General features: G+C 46.4%; 1 protein-coding gene and 1 pseudogene across 1 annotated transcript in view; both read left to right on the plus strand.

Moving 5' to 3' along the window:
* The window catches only part of LOC149356100 (uncharacterized), a 104441-nt gene extending 85326 nt beyond the window's left edge, over positions 1-19115 (plus strand). Inside the window, exons 3-4 of the mRNA XM_089576256.1 lie at positions 14541-14632; positions 18936-19115. Coding sequence (XP_089432382.1) covers positions 14541-14632; positions 18936-19115 — 272 coding nt within the window. The remainder of the gene's footprint in view (positions 1-14540; positions 14633-18935) is intronic.
* Positions 6683-8256, plus strand: LOC149356101 (uncharacterized; annotated as a pseudogene).
* Positions 19116-20277: the final 1162 nt, after the last annotated feature.

Consider the following 20277-nt stretch of genomic DNA (forward strand, 5'->3'; position numbering starts at 1 on the left):
TATATTCGCCTATGTTGAATTGGACAACTTGAATTTTAGCTCAAACAGCAGGGCAATCCTACAACTGCATGCTACTTAACAGGCAGTTGGCTAATAAAGAGCCTTAATTTTCGCTCTTTACAAGTATTTTGAGCACTGTCTCGCGAAAAGCATCCTACGTTTGTTTGTGGGTGTAGTGTATTCACAGTGTGTACGTCAACAACTGCCAATTATTTTTTTTTTGTTTTCAGCTCCGTTGAAAAGTAAGTGGTAATTTTGACTATATTGTTTAACGGCGCATTCCGCTTTGAGTAAGCTGATTCGCAATTTTTGAGCGGCACAGCTTAAAGGGGCTGCAAAACACTGCTTGGGGGGATACCGGCTATACTTCAGGTGGATTCTTTATGTCACACAGATGCTGACTCAAAAAGAATTACAGGAATCGATGCACAGAAACGGGAGTTATTCAATGAAAGAATTTTAAAACAGAAGCAAACAAAACGCTTTCCTCAAATCGATTTTTTTTTTGGGGGGGGGGGGCTTCCCACTCCTATTTCGCTCTCCAAATGACGGCACCTGGCGCAACCAATCAAAACAGCCTGCCAGAGCACGTCGCGGAAGTTTGCACTCCATGGTTGCCTGCTCTCTGTTACTCGTTCTTGCTGAGACTGGCAGGGTCGTGTGCATGCCAGAGCCCCTGGTGGTGTATTTTTATTTTACTTGCTTTGCAGGGCTTTTATCCTAGACAAACAAGATTTTTTTGTTGATCTAATGTAAAACACCGACAGGTGACAAAATGTGTCTCTCTTTATTCACACAATTTGCAGTACATTTACTGTTTGTCTAGTCATCAAGCTCGCGCCCAATGATGTCATATCCACTGCTAAAATCCGCCACTGTGTGAGGACACCATCAGAGCCATGATTTTGTTTTGGGAGGACATTAAAATCTTAAAAAAACGAAATATGCGTGGTGTAACCGACGCTAATAGAACCATTGTAACTCACTGTATGCGATCAACAGGCAGAACAGTCAAATATAATTGTGTTTCTGGGCCCCTTTTACTTCACTGAACTGCAGAAGCAGATTGTCAATATACGTATATACATATACCAGGTGTTTCAGCGAAGGTGGAGCATTATCTTTAAATGTAGGCTTTTCAGGTATAAAGGCGGCGCAATAATACCCCCGTTGGCGGAGCTGAGGAAACATGTAAATAATGTTCACTAATTTGCCTCCGAACTAATTTCTGGTAAGTTTTTTCCTAAAACAGGCTACTGGTTGCAATTAGAGACTTGTAGCCGGTCCTTAGGAGTGGTTATATCAATTTCTTGAATTTCGAAAACGCCATTACCCTCGCCACTGTGGCTGGACAAAATTTGGCAGAATCGTGTGAAAATACATGTGCTTTCGAAAGCATGCAGGCGAAGGAACCCGTCTAGTGCACGTAACGAGGTCAAAAAGCCGATTTTGTCGGGCCAGAGTGGCGAGGGTAACCGCGTTTTCGCAGTTCTAAGAAATCGCGAGGTGTCGTCTAATGTTGTATAATGTTGTTTCTTTTCCTCGTTCATTTCTTCGGTGTTGTGTGCTGAGTTGCGTGTACTACAAGGATGTTTTCTTTTGTGACAAAGTGTATTTTAGAACCCACTCCTTCTTAAGGCTTTGCAATAAATCCAGCAGTCTTCTGTAAATAAACAAAAAAAAACTGATATGGCTAATACAAAAGACCGGCTACGAGTGTCTAACTACAACCTAACTGTTATAGTTGAAAGTTAATTATCAGAAATTAGTCAAGCCGGTAACTATTTACGTTATTTATATGTTTTCTGATGTCTGCCAATGCAGGTATTATTCTGCAGCAGAAACCGCCTCTGATACCTGGAAATGCCTGTTTAAAAAAAATTGACTTACAGTGAAACAATTGGTAGAATATGTGTTCAGAAAGTAGTGAACAGTGAGGCCGGGCAAGGCATAGGAGAATGCTAGATATTTTTAACGTAATTTTTTGTTGATGAGTCGAAATTACTTACACAGTTTTCAGACAAACATACGAGGGGGGACCCAAAAGAAACCGAACTGAGAGCGCGCTACCATTCGTAGGCTTAGTAGAGAGTTCTACCGCTAGATGAGGTTAGCAGAGACCTCACGAAACAGCTGTTCAGACGACATAAATTTGTAGGCAAACATTTGAGCGTAGCGTTGTGTTTCGCTTGCAGTTACTTTGTTCCGCCTGCGAAATCTTTATGGCAAATTTAAAAGAACAGAGAGTGTGTTTGAAGTTTTGTTTCCTGCTTGAAAAATCGGCAACGGAAGCTTACCAAATGTTGCAACACGCTTTTAAAGAGGGTGCTATGAGCCGCACACACGTTTCCGAGTGGTTTGGGCGCTTCAAACGTTGTGAGATGAGTGTCGAAGACCATGCTCGTTCTGGGCATCCTTTAACGTCTCGAAACGATGAAAACGTTGAAAAAATCCGCCAAAAAGGAACAAAGATAGTCGTTTCACGATCGACCAAATTTCTGAAGAGACAGGGGTGAGTTGGAGCTCCTGTCAGCGAATTTTGACTGAGCAGTTGCAAATGAGACGTGTATTCGCTAAATTTCTTCCTCGCATTCTCACACAACATCAAAAGAACATTCGATTAAATTTGAGTAGGGATTAAAAAAAAGAGATTGAAAGTGATCCAAACTTCTTCACCAAAGTCATTACAGGTGATGAGAGTTGGTGTTAGGGGTATGATCCAGAAACTAAGCAAGCGTTAAGCCAGTGGAAGTCTCCCAACTCCCCGAGACCAAAAAAAAGCAAGGTAGTTGAAGTCGAATGTGAAGACAATGATCATTGTCTTTTGTGATGTTCGTGGAATTTTGCACCAGGAATTTGTTCCCCCTGGCCAGACTGTTAACAAGCACTTTTATTTGGAAGTTTTAAGACGTCTGCGAGAGGATGTGCGGAGGAAACGCAAGGAACGTTGGCGATCAGGTGACTGGTTCCTTCATCACGACAACGCCCCCGCACACACGGCCTTACGAGTGACCCACTATTTGGCCTATCGGGGATGGACTGTCGTTCCCCACCCTCCATATTCACCAGACCTAGCCCTGTGCGACTTTTTCTCTTTCCCAGAATGAGGAAAAGTCTAAAAGGGAACCGTTTTGGTGATGTGGTGGCCGTACAAACAGCTTCGCAGAGGGCACCGGACGATATCAAAGTTGAAGAGTTCCAGAGATGCTTCAAATAGTGGGAAAAAAGACTAGATAAGTGCATCGCATTTCATGGAGAGTACTTTGAAGATGACTGAAGGAATTTTGTGCAAGAGTTAATAAATAAAGTTTTTATGCGAAAAATCCGGTTTCTTTTGGGTCCCCCCTCGTACATATTACAAAACCGATTGTTATATCTGACCCCAAGACATCTGCGTGCTGGGTACGGTTCCCTACCCTCTGAGCAACGGCAGCGGCTGTCTACGCTTTAGTTTCGCGGGTGTTTATGCTGCGTGTAGCGCAGGAAGGTAGCCTACAAGATTTTTTCCGCAAAAGCCCGCTAACATTCTGTATCGAGCTCAGTATATGGCCTCACTAACCAGCAGCACATGCAGGCAAATCGGGCCTTCATTGTGCCAGCAGATAGGGATCATGAGCTTTGGTTAAATGATTTGTCTCACGAATATGCTGCCGTATATAGACTTCCCAAGACCTGATAACATTCCTGGCCAACATTCAGGAGGCTGCTGTGCACTGGAAAATTTGATTAAATACTATTGAGCGATTTGTGAATGCTTCCTGAAGCCATTTTTCTCGCTTCCGGAAGTTCAGTCACACTCGTTTGCCTAAAGTGAGTTGGCATCTTCGTGCCCAGGACCCGTTTATCTCACTGTTGTTTTATTGTGGGCAAACACCGTGGACGCTGGAAGTACTAAATCCTGTTACTAATGTTTATATAGGAGTGAGAAAAGTGGCGGCTCGTTATTTTTTCGAAACTTCCTGATTTTATTTCCTTAAGACATACATCCTACCCAACCAAGAATAAACTCCACTCGCGAAAGCCAGATCAACTGTTCATGTATTCGATGATTAGTGTTTTCTCTTGTCAGCATTGTATAATAAATTGCTTTTTTGTCCAAGTATCAAAGAAAGCAGCACTGATATTTTTTTTTTCTGGCTGACCATGAAAAGCAAGCGTCCGGTTAGCCGTGCTTAGCTTTGAGCAGCGCAGGTGAGGCAATTCAGAAAGCAGTCTGGAGCATGGACATTTTGTCTGGACTGCCTGCGGCACGTGACGAAGGACCAACCGGACAGTAATGATATAGTAATGCCAGAATAACACAAGCTCACCATTTCGTCCAACGGGAGCATAAATCAATTGAACAGTAGAGAAAGGTCGCCGATATTCTAAGATGAATTTAAAATAAAGCTTCATGTAACAATCATTTTCTGCCACAACTTCGGCCTTAGTAGCCATAGCATGGCGTGCAGTTCCACAAAACTATGCAAAAGCTTGTTTGAGTGGTGCTAGCTCTGTAAACTATGCCAGGCAAGTCCATCGATTGGTTGTAGTCTGAGGCATCTAACGTGTCCGTTCTAGCTGCCTCGTGTGAAATCTTTAAACCGACCGAGAACGCTTTAAAACACAGCTCCGACAAAGAACTACCGCTTTGCCCTCTCTATTACAGTCGGTGTACGTGGAACACATCAAACCCAGGAGGTAACAGCCGGGCAGCAGAAAGCTCACATGACAGACACGTGCTGCAGTCTCAGAGGGAAAAGTCAGCACCCTTAAAACTAGCAGCTTACGCAGTATGATACGCAAAAATAATAAGGAACAAAACAAAAACTATCGGTAAAGCGAAATTGCGACCGCTTTGGTGATACAGAACGGCTAATTCCGGAAGATGCCTGAATGTCAGTGTTTACTGTGATATGGGTTGTTATTCCATGTTATTCCATTCGAGAGGGGCGCAAATCTAGATGCTTGGTTCCGAAAAATGTATGTGTTACAGAAATGCAAGTATCACAGAAAGTGTGAGAAATAATGCGGCTAGGTGAATGACAGCATAAAACACTTTAGTGTGCAAGCATAGAATTATTGCCAATGACTGCAAATGTTATATTCTATGACCTCAGCGTTCGCTCTGTTATAGAGAAGTTTGAATGGCGCGTAGGTATGCATACGTCTTACACCACAATAATTGTACTTTTAAAAGCTGCGCAGCGGAATAAAAGGGCGTCATCTCAAGACAGATTATTAGCCTGAAAGGCGCGTGATTCACTGCAGGCTTTTCTCCCCTTTGGAGTGCTGCACGAAATTGAATGACTAGCTTGTCACAGCCATATAGGAGAGCGGAAAAAGGAACGAAATGAGCTCAATGTTTTCGGGACCAGCATTGTGACAGCGTGCTGCACGTCTCCGGAGGGCCGCTATTTCTGGCGAATTCTTCCTTTTCTGGGACCCCGGAGACGCTCAACAAGGGACTGTATGCATGCCGCCTGGAATCGTCGGGTGTAGAGGGCGAAGGCTCATAATAGGTCTGAACTGTGACAGCCTAGCTGTCATCTTTATTCCGACGCCAAAAGCATTTAACTAGTGAAGCACACCCCGCAAGAGGGACAGTGGCGCCGGCCGGAGAAGAAAAGGCCGAAGCCGTGGGAAAATGCGGGGGAGGACGGGGATTGCCGGAGGCGCCGGCTCTGGAAAGGAGGATCACCCGAATGGACGAGAAAAAAAAAAACGAGGAAGACTGGTGAGTAAGGAAACGAGCAAGGACTTAGAGGACACCGATGAGAATCTGTGCTCCGGCGCCCGAGGTGCCCAAGCCATCAGCCAGAAGCTGAGTCTCAGCGAACGATCAAGGTCCATTCAGCAGTCCCTTCGCTACTTCTTGCAAAGACTCCGGCGCCAGCGCAGCGACGTGTAAGCTTGGGCACCCCAGTCCCTGCATCATGTATGTACTCGATGAAATGTCCTTCTTGAACATATCCGTTTTGTTCCAACCAAATCAAGCGGGGCATTTGCATCTCCGTCCCTTGTGGACCTGCGGAGTATGTGGAATCAACACACGTGCTGTCAGAAGCGGGGGTCTCAAACAGAAAGGTCCTGTGAATGCTGCGGCATTCATGACTTCAAATTTTTAATCCCCGGAAAACCACGTGACTGGTTGTCGTCTTTGAGCTCCATTTAAGAGTCTTGAGACACGGAAGGTCTTGAACGAACAAAATGTGTGTATATGTGAAGCTTCCACTCCGCAGCTATCGCTCGGAGCAAGCTTGGTGGTATTAGGAAGTGTTATTCCTTCGTTTGTGGGTGATCAGAAGGGGTTCCCATCAACGTTTCTTTTCCATCCTAAAAAAATGGGAAAATGGGGATATGGTTTGATGCGCAACTGCTAGGAATGGTGAAAGATGGCAGGACCTGCTCATGATTTTTCATGTCGAGACGAAAAGGTTCGGTCCGCAAAATCATCTTCGGAATTGAAGAAGGTCACGTTCGAGCTCTTCAATACTGAACCCCGTCATGTGCGTGTACGGAAGATCCGCGAGGCCGGACACATGGTTGGTGAGGAGACGCGAACGTTTGCTTCGCGACTTAGCGCGTAGCACGTGGTGCACCATGGAGGGAAGAGGAAAGTGACCCGCTAATGAAGAAATATGCGGAGTACCTACTGAGAGAGGAAATTCCCGCTTTGTTTGCGGCCGATTTGCGAGATCCCATGCGCCGGTTCGTGCTCTTGCGTAAGCCGAGCGATTTGGACCGAGCTGTGGAGGCCGAATTGGATGAGGAGCGAAATGAGAAGCTACAAGTGAGCACGGAGAGTACGCGTATTTGAGAGTACAGAGCTCAACCCCGAGGTTGCTTTTATCAAGGGGCGGCTAGGCCGCATATAACTCCTGCTAGCGCAGCAGGTAGAATACAAGGATGAAGCGCAGACTCAGCACACGTCGGCAACCGGCGACGCCACAAAGCTTCAGTCGTGGCGTGAGAGGTTTTTGAGGAAATCGTGTGCTTCGCTTGCAAGAGGCGCGGACACAATGTAAGGCTCTGTCCAAACGTGCGCCAAGGGGAGCCACAAACTGAAGCAGATGAGACTCATCTCAAACAAGGGTATGGACAGGCTCCAGTGCTCTGCGAACAACTATAGAAGCCATCCCCAGCCTGAGGTGCGTGGGGAAGGAACAGGGGAAATGAACTGGCAGGGGCTTGCTTTCCCGACGAACGTTCCCTGTTGTGCGCTGCAAGATAAATGGTTCCTGCCTAGAAGTGCTGATTGCCACAGGGTCATAGGCGACATTGCTTAAGGCAAGCGGCTTTAACACGCTTCGAAACAAATGAAATGGCAAGTTGTTGGAAGCGTCTGGCAGAGTTTCGACCAAGTTTGCAGCTGTAACGGGGGATCCTCTTGGCATAAGAGGGGTCTACCAGTTCCACTGACCTCTCACCGGAATTGCATTGTATTATCCCTGCTACATATTCCCAAACACAGTGTCTCTACCAAAGGAGTGTCGGTTATCTTAGACAGGATTATTTGAGAAAGGAAAATGTAGGTGTCTCATTCTTGGAGTAAGCGGTGCATGCGGGGGAACAAAAGATCCCTTTGGAAACAAGAAAATGGCTGAGATTTGCATTAGCGATACTGACATCCAACAGACCATGGTATCGGTGGAGGTGTTCTCCCTAATCGCCATAAAGCTGTTCAGAGAGACTTTCGTCCTTCCCTGGTCGGAGCACGTTTTATATGCTTATGTGTATTCAGATGTAGAGAGCGGCACCGTGGGAGTGCTTGAGCCCGTCGATTCTCTTAGCAATAGCCTGAAAGCAGCCGCGCGCCTCGTATCTGTTAGTGGCTACCACAGAGTGCTTCTGCGGGTGGTTATTTGCAGCTAGCAGACACTGAGCCTCTCCAAAAACAAAACGTTAGCTTTCTTTACAACTGCGATTGAGAGACGTGAGCCCACCGAAACGGTTCTCGCCCCTGTAGGGCATGCTGGTCCTCCGGTCGCTCAAGACGCTTTGTTCCATCTTTTTCACGTAAAGTCCGAGGAGAGAGAGGCGCTGACTGCCCTGCTGGATGTATACTCGGTGGTGTAGGCCGCAACCAACTCGGAGTTGAGCTGCTGTGGTCTTGTACAACACAGGATACAAACCAGCACTTGGGTACCCATTTGCCAGCGCGCATACCGCATCCGCTGCTCCCAGCGCGAGGGGATGACGCGGCAAATGCAGGATCTGATTGATCATGGCATAGTCGAACACTCAAAGTCACAGTGGGGGCACCGGCCCTATTAGTGGAGAAGACAGATGGTTGCTACCGACTATTCGTGGGCTACCACAAACTCAATGCCGTAACTCGAAGCTACCTGTACCCCATCCCCATATACAGGAGGCGCTTTCTCAGCTTTGGCTCTGCCATGTACCTCGCGGTAGTGGTCCTGGCGGAAGAATTTTAGCAGATAGCAATGGACCTGGCAGATGCCAAAAAACGGCATTCAGTACAGCCTCAGGGCACTATGAATGAATAAGGATGGCAATGGGTTGGTCAACAGCCCTGCTGTCTGACAGGGTTCCGCTTATTTTATCCTGTCAGGCCTTTGGGGAAAGTTGTGTGTCGTGTATACCGACGAAATAGTTACATACAGTGACAACTTTAAGAGACATTTGCGTGACATCCAAATGGTTTTGGTTCGACTGTGATGAGTGGGCCTTAAGCTTAGGCCTTCAAAGTGCCAGTTCCTAAAAAAGGAGGTTAAATACCTCGGGCAGATTGTTGACTCATTATGGCCTGACCCGCAGAAACTAAAATGTATTTCGGATCTTCCATCCCAGAGAACTGCAAGCCAGGTATGGCACTTCATCGGCCTGACTGCCGATAAAGTGCAAGGTCAGAGACGCATAATCGTGATCAGGGAAGCGCTGTTTCATGTGGAGAACAGCGTGTACATCGAGAGCTGCCAACGGCAGACAGGGTTAGCCAGAAAGCTCCAGACAAAGTGGAGAGGCCCATGCCAGGTTGTCAAGAAGCTTTCTCCAGTAACATTCAAAATTCGAAACGTGAGCCGGCGCGTGAACACGATGCATGCAAATCGCTCAGCTCAGTACTCACCAAAAGAGCGATGTGAAAACCAAGGTTTAGACGAGGACAGCTCTGAAATGGGCCGCTCAGATAATTCGCAGGAAACGTCCTATCGTGTATTTTCCGACAGGTGCGAGGTGTTATCACAGGAATGCAGCCTCATCTACTTCATGCATTGCTGGAAGGCGAAGCGCGCAATGTTGCCGCGCCGGTGGCACATGGGGAGGCCCCTGCCACAAGCACCGCCGAGTCCCAAACCACACAAAGGGGCACAGACCTACCCGGTAAAAGTTGAGAATGCCGACTGCAGCTAAAAAAGCGGAGAGCAACACTGGACTGATGGCATCTACCCAACCGAGCTGGAAAATTGTTAGTAGCTCTGCATTATATTGCAACTAATAACAATGTTCACGGTTATGAGCTAAGGCCCTGGAGTTGCCAGTTATGTCTTTGTCTCCACGAAGTAGTACCTTCACAGATCAGCCTGGACTGTTCTGTAACATACTTCGCTTCTTTCCGCTATGCCCCTTTTTTATTTTGTACCGTGATCGCGCGGAAAGTTGGAGCTACTTTGTAAATATTGAAATATTTATGTCATCCACTCTGTACTGAAGGGAGGGAGAGGCTTTGGTACTCGGTTTCATGCGGCTATCTGTGCCAATGTTCAGCGCAGCAGTGTGACAAGTCCAGTTGTGACTGCCGGAACGTGGTGTTCTGCGAAGATTCGATGTGGAGTGAGAGTGCTGTCGGACCCATCGTACTGCTGCGGCGCCATGGCAAGCGGCATCAGTTTATGTACTTTAAATGTTGGAAGAACATTTCTTTGGAGAATGAGCGAGTGTTGGAGTGCACCGTCCGTCTCCGGAGGGCCACTATCTCCGGCCTCATCCCTTTGTGGGACCTCAGAGGCGCTCAACAAGAGAGTGTATGGCGCTAGTAATCGTCGGGTGTCGGGGGCCAGGGTCTCATTAGGGGTTTGAAGGCCGTCAGCCTGGCCGTCATCTTTATTCCCACGCCAACAATCATTAAACTGGTCAAGCATACTCCGCAAGAGTGACAGTGGCGCCGGCCGGAGGAGTAAAGGCCCAAGCCTTCGGAAAATGCGGGGGAGGTCGAGGACTGCCGCAGGTGCTGAGGCTTAGAGGAGAGGGAGGCGCTCCATCCTGGAAAGAAGGATCGCCCGAATGGACGCGAAAAGTAGTAGAAAAAGCCAGTTAGTTGGGTGGTGGCGAGCAGGGCCCGGGACGACGCCCCTGGGTGTCGCTCCTCAGGTACTCGAGGCGCTTGAGAAGCCCAAGCCACCAGCCAGAAGCTGAGGCTGAGCGAACGAACAAGGTGAACTTCGCATCCCCTCCGTTGCTTCTGAAAAGGCGGCATGTAAGCTTGGGCACCCCAGCCTCAGCATCATGTAGTCTTTGCCATGCAATTCTTGAATATATACGTTTTGTTCCAACAGAGTCTAGCAGTGTCTCTTTGCCTCTGCCATGTGGACCTGGGCAATGTGCGTGGACCCGCGCAGTATGTGGTGTCCCGCGCACTGTGTGGGGTCGTCAAAGCATTAGCATTTATTTTTGAGTCTAAAACGCCACCCTGCCTCCAGTAACCGATGCAGCAAACTCTTCACATATGATTTCTTATTAATGCGAAGGCATTACTCGGCAATGTCCACGGGTTTGTGTCCGCAAAACGTGTCGGCAGCATCTGCGGGGCACAGTAATGAGATATCGTTTAAAGAGTGATTGTGATCGAATGGGGATCATGTGAGGATGCGGGGTGAGAAAATTGGTGCCGATCGTATCATTAGTTAATTACTTACAGGCAAAAAACAGACAAAATTGGGCGTTGTCGGGCCGGAGTGGTGCGAAATTTTGATCGCTGGAAGTGGGCAGTGACGTGGGGCGTCAGTGACGCCCCCCCCCCCCCCCCCATGCCCAGAAAGGTGGGCGGTGCCAACGCGCGGCGCGAAATTTGCATGTCCGAAATGAGTACCGAGGTGACACGATGGGGGCTTTGGAGTTAATCGGAGTCTACTCAATAACAAATTATAAAAACGCCTGCAGTAAATGAAGATCAAATAAGGTGCATTGCAGTGAATTAAGGTGAATTAATTATAAATAAGGTGGATTATTGTAGGTATAATGTCACATAATGATACATTGGAATGAATTAAAGGTGAATTAGAGTAAATAGATTGTGAATTAATAGTGAATAAGTATGAATAAATGAATAAATTGTGAATAAACGAATTAAGTGTGAATTAAATGGAATAATTGTTGATTATTTGTCGGAGTTGTGAATACAGTGAATTAAGTGTTATGAAATATACAGTTAGGTGAATTAACTATGGTTTAATGAATTGTGTGATTCGATTGTCAGACGCGACGACACAGTCGACAGAGGGAAACAGGCGTAGCTAGAGGCAAAGCAGTGCAACTAGAGGCGGCGAGGAGGCGTCAGTGCTTTCGCATTAATCCAATGCGGTTTCCGCAGTGCCCTCTAGCGTTCTTTATTTACTTATTTATTTTCATTTATTTGTCCATACCGCAGCGCTGATATGCCGTATGGCAGAAGGGGCTTTAAAAAGTACAAAATATACACAGGGGTTTAAAATAGAGCGGTAAGTACAAATTAAGTTTTAGAAGGTAGATTAATGCACAGACGAAAAGGAAAAATAAAAAGACCAGCCAAGGATGACCTGGAGTATGTATCTTGGATGACGGATGCGAAACTTCGGGGTGGACGTCAGGGATTAGACCAAGGTAATGAATTGCAGTGTTCAAATGTGCGAAGGAAAGAAACTGAATTTTACATGTTAGAGTGTGCTTTGGAGGGTGTCAAGTTTAAGTCGTGATGTCTTCTCGTTGATGATGCAGCCGCAAGTTTAGTCGAGTTGTCGTTTGAAAGAAATTTAATAATCCAACGCGGCGACATGATGAGCGCGGGCTAAGCTTCAAAGACAAAAAATGCAAGAGGGAGAAAAGCCGTGGTAATACCGATGCCGTACGAGTCGCACAGCTTTTTTTCTGGAATGCTTCTAAATTGGTAATATAGTAATATTGCCTTGCGGGATCTAAAATACAGAAGAATCATCAAATCCTGGACGTATTTAATATGTTCAGATTAGTAAGTTGGTGTCCCTGACAGAATGGGCCGGCGTACACCGTAGGCAACTTTAAATTTTAGTGCTTTCAAACATATGTAATGAATGTGATTGGACCATTTCATGTTATGCGCAAAAATGACACCAAAGTACCCACTCTGAGAGCCTTATCAACCGCACGGCCTTTGAAAGAGTAACTAAAAAGGGATGTGGGGAAGGTTTGTTGCAGGACGACATCACGAATGTTTTATCTAAATTATTTTCATTTCCAAGGTAATGCAGCAGTTTCTAAACTTAAAAAATTGCTCTTGGAGGCGATAATGATCTGTAAAACTGTTAACTTCATATAAAACGCTGTAATCAGCTTACAACAAATGTTTGAAGAAATGTTGGATGCAAATCATTGATGTGTATTATGATTTATAGAATTTGACGCCCCCAAAGTGAATCAGAGTATGAGGAATGCCGTAGGGGAGGACTCCGGATAATTTCGACCACCTAGGGTTCTGCAACGTGCACCCACATCGTATAGTACACGGGCATCTAGCATTTCGCCTCCAGCGAAACGCGACCGGCGTGGCAGGGGCCGAACCCGCGTCTTTCGGGTCTGCAACCGACGACCATAAATGCTGAGCCACCGCGGTGCCTATTTATGAGTAATAAAAAGAGTAACGGCCCAACGACGGGGCCTTGTGGCACTCCTGATGTCGGTGTAACATAAACTGTAGCAGCGTCACCCTAGGAGACGAAGTGGTAGCGACATGGGAGGAAGATTGAAATCCCGGCGTTGACAAAAGGAGGGTTATTAATTACAGCATTAGGTTCAGCAAGAAGTTTATAATTTAACGGTGTGAAATGCTGTCGAGTATTCTGTAAAAATGTCATCAACCAGATTGCCAACATCAAGGCAAAGCGAAATGCGATGCGTTAACTCAGCTAATTACGCTGCCGGGCTAAACCCGCGTCTGAACCAATGTTTTACGTCAGACTGCAAATTATTTCACTAAAAAAAGCATAATGTGTTTATGAATGAAGTGTTCTGGCATTTTGCATGACTGCGAAGTCGTGAAATTGACCTATAGTTTGAGAAACGTTGCTTATCACTGGATATTTGCATAGGAAACACTTCGGCTTATTTCTAGGAAGAAGGAACAGTACCAGATAACAATTTATTAGTTATGGTGGAAATATATATTTACAACCACATGGAGTAACGAAAAAGGAACGGATTGTATATTCCGTCCGGACTGCTGCATTTGTTAGCAAATATATTTAATATAAGGTTTAGAATGCATAACTATTGATCTAAATGTCACTGATTCCTTAATAACGTTTTATTTGAAAAGTGGTGGGATAAAATTTTTTATCTAGAACAAACACAGACTAAAAGAAGTTGTTGAAAGAATCAGAATTTACTGCCGGGTTGCTGATGACGTCATTAGCTATTCTGGATGAAGTGGATGAAGCGTTGCGAGGTAAGATAGAAGACCCTTAACAGATCATGCAAGTGAATGCAAAAAAAAAAAGAAATCATTGGCCATATGCAACTTAAAGTTACGCTCTCTTTTGCCTCGAGAAAACGATCACGATGATGCTGTTGCGTGCTAGCTGGTGAAACACGACAGCAGGGGACCGGTGCTTCTTCTAGAACGTCTTTGCCTACGAACGGAACGAGGCAAATGCAAAATGTCATGAGTCATCCAAAGAAGATTGCAATTCCTATTTTTAGATGTTGTAAAAACAAAGCGTTGTTCACATAAACTGACACGAGGCTCAATCCAACTGACAAGGAATTTTATCTTCTGGCTGTCAGAGGGTCACGAGTCATCCAAAGAAGATTACAATTTCTCTTTTTAGATGTTGTAAAAACAAAGCGTTGTTCACATAAACTGACACGAGGCTCAATCCAACTGACAAGGAATTTTATCTTCTGGCTGTCAGAGGGTCATGAGTGATCCAAAGAAGATTAAAATTTCTCTTTTTAGATGTTGTAAAAACAAAGCGTTGTACACATAAACTGACACAAGGCTCAATCCAACTGACAAGGAATTTTATATTCTGGCTGTCAGAGGGTCCATTAAAGGCATGGAAAGGATCAGCTGAGATATCTGCAATTGAATTATCATTCACACGAGTGAAGTTAGAAAAACTAGTAAACCCATAAGGTGACTTGGATATTGGACAAGAGCGGGAAACTGAAGGTGGATACTCGTAAACGGATGGGAAGTATTAAAGTACTCGAACTCCTGTGTCTACGCGGCTGATTTAGGAGGCTTTCGGCAGCAAGAAGACACCACGAAACATGCGGAAATAAATTGAAGAGATATAAAGAATGAATTAGGTTCGCTTACTAGCTTATTCGGGTTGTGAGCAGCTCTTGCTTTCTCTCTTTTTGACCAGGATTCCCTGATCTGGAGGAAGAAGTGGTCAACCAACGCATGAAGCTGCGGGGCTTCGGCCGTGGACAAAGGAGGAAGGACCCAAAATTTACGGTTAGTTGCTGAGGAATTGTGGCTGCGCTATTTTGTGCCGTCATTCAGAGTGAAATTCCTGAGGCAGTTTTTTTTATCAGTAGAATGCTAGCAGATCCACAAATTTTTATCAGGCAAGAACGTTGGCTCACTAGCAGCATGGGCATGTGGGTTATCCATTTGGAAGTGAAAGCGCAGAGCGAAGGGGCGTAGACAAGAGACAAGTGCTGAATTCAAGAATGTTTATTCAAAAAAATAAAACGCAAACCTCTTATTCATCTGCCCTGAAAGGAAAAAAACACGTGTCCAAGACACGGCACGAACACAAATAACATGACGCGTGCTAATCTTAAGAAAGAAGGCGAGCCTGGAAAAAGCAAAAGAAAAAAAAAAGGTTATGGCATTACCGTATGAGCGTAACGTTCAACAACGCTTAAAAAAAGATTGCTCGAAAAGCAAGCGTGGACATGGTGCTGACCGCCCTGAACAAGTCTAAGAGCCTCTGCCTGCGTGTGAATGCTGACCCGCAAGGAAAGAAATTGGAATGCATGGTAAAGCATCAAATCCCCTTCATAGAATGGCCGAAAGCGGTGGTATATTGTGTGCTACGGACATGTGGAAAATAATACGCAGGTCAAACACATTGATGGCCCAGTGAAAGATTCCTGGAACAGAAAACTAACTTTAAGCAAACTTGCAGAAATCTGACATTGAACGGCAGAGATTTGCCCTCACAAACCTACGTGCCTGAATTAACTCTATGCAAAGTGCTGGGTAGACACAGAGAATAGATGATCGGCGCAATCATCGGGGCCGCCGAAATAACTAGGCTGCGTGATTAGTGCGTCAGCTCACCGTCTGTGCTGTTAACGAAGAAAGAATGTGGTCAGTTAAAAGCTGTTTCACCTTCCTGGTTGTACAAAACTTTGTGTGTCGCTTCACCTGGTTGGCGTCACGAGCCAAGGCACGTATTGTTTTTGCTTTGGGGAAGATAGCATAAGAAGCCTTTGTTTTCCCTGAATAAACATTGTTTAAAAGCGTGGCTTTTCGGGCTTGCTGGTGCATGATCACAGCGAGAGAATATAGCGCAGAGTAGAACAAGGCACAAGAAGACACTAGCAACAGGAACACAAAGCGCTCGTATTGTCCATGTCTTCTTGTGTCCTGTCCTACTCTGCGATGTATTCAGTCGCTATAAACATTGTTGACAGGTTGGCTGTCGATGAATGTAAGGCGGCAAATACTTAACAAATTTTCTGCGTTTGAGATAGTGGTAGCAGAGTGGCTCCCCTTTCGATATTTGATCTGCTCATGAATAGGAACAGTGCGCGTAATGTATGCATGCAGAGGAACAGACAAATGGTAATGTGCCTGCTAATGTGGGAAGGCTTATGTCCCAACCCAAGCAGCACAGACAATCGACCCAGTATTGGAAACGCATTGGCAAAGGCCGGTCCCATAAAGGACCTCAGTGAAGCCATCCATTTGCAATATTTGGTCGATTACCTGTGCTGGTTGGGAAATGCTAAGCGCCCGTGTTGTCTCCTTTCTTGTGTATTGCATGCCTCGCCGCTACAATCATTTGATTATGTCTGACAAGCATCTAGCCCACCAGCTAACTCTTTTAAAGCTAGTGTGCTTTATAGAACCGCCTGAAACACGCTTATTTGCCCTCTTGCCGATCTGCATGGCATTTTGTGAGTTTATAGGTGTAGTGTTCAGCCGTCTATTTTGCTGACTGAATGTGTAGAGGTATGTGGCAGCGCTGCGCGTTGCATGTGAGAACTCAACACAGTGCCACAAGAAAGCGTATTTATGCGAGGTCACGAATGCCATTTTTTTTTTTTGCACAGCTCTGCTTCAGCAGTGCAAACAAGAGCAGCTGGAGATAAGGGAATCAGTCATGTGCGCAGCCTTTCGCCGCAGTCTGTATACGATGGATCCTCGGTACGGCGAAACGATTGATAAAGAATAATGATTTTAGTGAAGACATGGCTATTCTCGTTGGAAGCTCCCATAGAAACTGTAGCTTGCGTTTAGGCTAGCTGGTTCCATACCGATGAGGTCATTTGTGTGTGGTGCTTAGTTACGACTGACGCAGGTTAACAAGGGACAAAGAGAGAGGATGGCAGCACGGTTAAGCGTTTAAGTGTGCTTAACCGCGTTGCCCGTCCTCTTTTTCTTAACAAGTGTACGTAGTAACAATGGAGCGGCCTCAAATGCACCCATTGGCTCCCATAGAAGGCCGTGTATATGATAGCTAGTTTGCGAGAAGCAAAATTTTCCTGCGAAAGGATATAACAAACCACGGACGAGCCCCACTGGTCTTTTGGTGCTGAATATATCTACCCGAAACGGCGCACAATCATCCGCATTATTCGGATGGGGCAAACTGAAATTATCCGTCGTAACTCGCTCTCTCGATTACCCGTGTGAACGTGCGGAAAACTTTTCGCGGCCCGTATTGGCGGGCTGGTAGGGTGCGTTTCTCCGGACGATTCACTGGTGCATCAACTTCGGTGTGACGCCGGAGCACCCGCAGGTGCCGAGTCAGAATCTCGTGTGGTGGGAAGGAAACGAGACATTGCTGAAAGCAAAGTCTCGATCCCATGCAGCGTCACACAGGCGCTGTTTTCCCTGCCCTCGGCTCCGCGGTCTTTTCAAAACCCTTCATTTAGCTCCCATTGTCCTCTGTACCTCTTGACTATTATTCCGGTACCCCGTTTCCAAATACCCCTTAAGTTTATTCTGTATAATACTGGCATTGCTGATAATTACAGAGCGAAAGAAATCTTCGTTGTCTGAAAACTCCTTTCAAACACGTAACCGCACTCATATGCAGTTATCTGCAGTATCTTCGCGGCGACTGATTATAACCTGCCCATGAACATATAAAAAATTAATCGCTGAAGCTCCTAAGCTTCAGTGGCCGTAATACTTCTGTCACATGGCCGAACTGTCATCTTAAACGATTGACACTCGCGTTCAAAGTCATTTGCGCTGCGCCACGCTATTAACTTCACTGAAATTGGTTGTAAAAATCAGCCTCGAGTGAGTTCGGCGAGCTCACTCCAGTCGGCTGAAACATTCTCACACGGTACACGCGTGAGCAGTCAGCTTTCCTGTGAGAGGAAAATTTTTGTGCAAAGCCGGCGTGATTTACTTTTGAGGAGCAGCTCGAAAAAGTGCCGGTGCCGTCTAGTCAGACCAGATATGTGCGCTCACCATATGTGGATGCACTTGGCGGGCAGTAGACTGCCGACGCTGCATTAAACCCGCTTAATCTTCGACTCGAGAGCGCTAGTGAACCAGACCGTGTCTTTTTTGAAGCAGGTCAGGGTGGAAAGCACGTGCGCCTCGGTGCGAAAATATTAGCACAGCAACCAGCATTCTGAAGTTCGTCGTTCAGCGCCTGTCGTGGAAGACAGTTCCACTGGCGTCTCCACAGCAAAATAGTGAAGGAGGGAAAGCGCATGCATAGTACGTTTCCGAAAAATGTACGTTGCGCATGGCACTTATCTGCTAAGTGTAGCACTGTGTCCTGCCACAGTTGCACTTCATGAGGCGAAATGCACCCGCTGGCAGTCACTCACACTAAATTTGCCCCTCAGCCACCCATACAATATATCACGTCTGTGGTACGGATGGTGGCACGCGCATTGATATAAAATGGCAAAGAAAGGAAAACTGCCGTTAGGGAAGTGCGAAGCAATAAATATACCACGTCTGTGACCGGGGTACAAGAAAAACGCACAAAAAACGTGATGAAATCCGCGCTTCTTTTGGGCAGCGTTTGCCGATTTTACGCTTTTCTGTGCAAAATGAAGACATTTCAGGCAGTAGAACACTCATTCAATGCAGAGGACACGTTTTCTTCGACAGAAAACCTTCTATGAGCGTACGTTTCAGCGGGCGCCGCAGGCTGCCGATCCACACTAGTGGAGGGATTTTGCCGCCACCTATCGGTCGATCTCGCGGCCAATACCCGGGCCAGCGCTTCAGTGCAACCATCGTGAGGTGAAAGGAGTGGGCGAGTGCGCTGGCCCACCTGTGCCGAAGTTGTCTGCGCGGTCCTAGTGGCGCTAGCGGCAAGCTGCGTCGGACCATCCTGCTGTTGGTTGCGTAAGCGAGCCTAGCCGAGCTGAGCCGCAGCCATTTTCGTTTTTCGTTTTTTTTTTCACCGCAGCCCTCTTGGGTAGAGTGTCCTAGAAGACTCTTCTAGTACTCTACCTTGGGCGCGAAGCGTTGTGTTCTGTTCGAGCCTAAGCACTTGCACAAATGACCAGACAATGGCGCTGTCTCTGCCGTCCTCTTCGCATGTCAGCCCGTCGACGGACTCGGCCGGCAGGAGGCGTCCGCCACATCGCCGAGTACGCATGCCACCGCCGGAGCAGCGGAGCCAGCGGGGCTTCACGCAGGAGGTTCGTCCCCGCGCTCCAGCCCAGCAATCGAAGGGGAGAACGCGCAGCAAAAGCGTCGTCTTCGTTTTTTTCACCCCGTCTAGTTCCTTTATTTTTGACCATTTTCTGTTGCTCTTTATAATTTGTGACTCTCTTGAAATGACACTTTTTTTTTGTTGAAGTGGTTCAAATTGAAGCTTTGTTCTGGCTGTTTTGCTTTTCTCTCTTCGTGTAAATATTGTTGTGAGAGTTTATTTGTTTATTATTGTACAATACCACTTTTGGAACTTGCACCTCTCTACTTGCCTGCTGTCGAATGTACTAAAGGAGGCCGCATCCATCACGCTGCAATCTCGTGGGTTCTACTCATCGCAACCTTTCTCCTTCAGTGACAAAATAAAAAGTTTGTTCTCGGTTTATTTGGTCCTACAATGGCATGGTGGACTCATACCGTCGTACGCGAATATTGCTGACGATGTGAAAAGCTGCTATAAGTACCAATAGGCCGGAAATTAACCGCAAACTGGCTGCATTGGTATGTATGGCACCCAAGGCACAATGAAGCAGTGACTACAGCCTTCGCTGTTTCGGGGATGTCACGAGCTACCTGCATCATTTCCGACAGAGTTGACTGCCGAGGTGACGCACAAAAGGCAGGAGGGTGTGTGTGTGCGGGAAGGGGGGGGGGGGGAGAGGTCCTATTTCCGCGGGCCATTTTTGAACTTTCTTATCTCAAAGATAAGGGGCCAGCGAGGTGGCGTATTTATGGCTAACTCTTGGAGGGAAGGACCCTTTTTGCCCAATGTATTTCTGGGGCTTTCTACTCCGAAAAAATGGACTAAGTTTCGCATGGTTTTCCCACGAAAAATTTCTCGCTTGAGTGGCATTGAGGTTCCCCTTGGATAGCGTTGAAGTAAAAGTAAGTCCATAGTATGATCTGATGACAACTTGCGAGCTCGTTGTTGCTAAATCACCTTACTGGAATCCCGCTTTCAAAGGATACAGCAACGTTGTGTTGGCCAGAGAAGGAATTCTAGAGAGCGCATAAAATCGAGAAATGCCGTAGTGGCGCCCTCCGTTGACCAGCTGGAGAAAGAAATTCTTTCAAGCATACATAAACTCGCCCAATTGTCTAAGTCTTGTTACCATGATTGCGTTTGCAATCTTTTCGGGTTTGAGCTTGCAAGTTTTTGGTGGTCGATGGAACTCTTTTCAATCTCATTCAGTGGCAAGTGTACCGCCCGCCCTGTCCTGGCCTCTTCTGTG

Source organism: Amblyomma mixtum, chromosome 3, assembly GCF_055824585.1.
Source record: "Amblyomma mixtum isolate Tamu chromosome 3, ASM5582458v1, whole genome shotgun sequence".
NCBI classification, from domain to species: Eukaryota; Metazoa; Arthropoda; class Arachnida; order Ixodida; family Ixodidae; genus Amblyomma; species Amblyomma mixtum.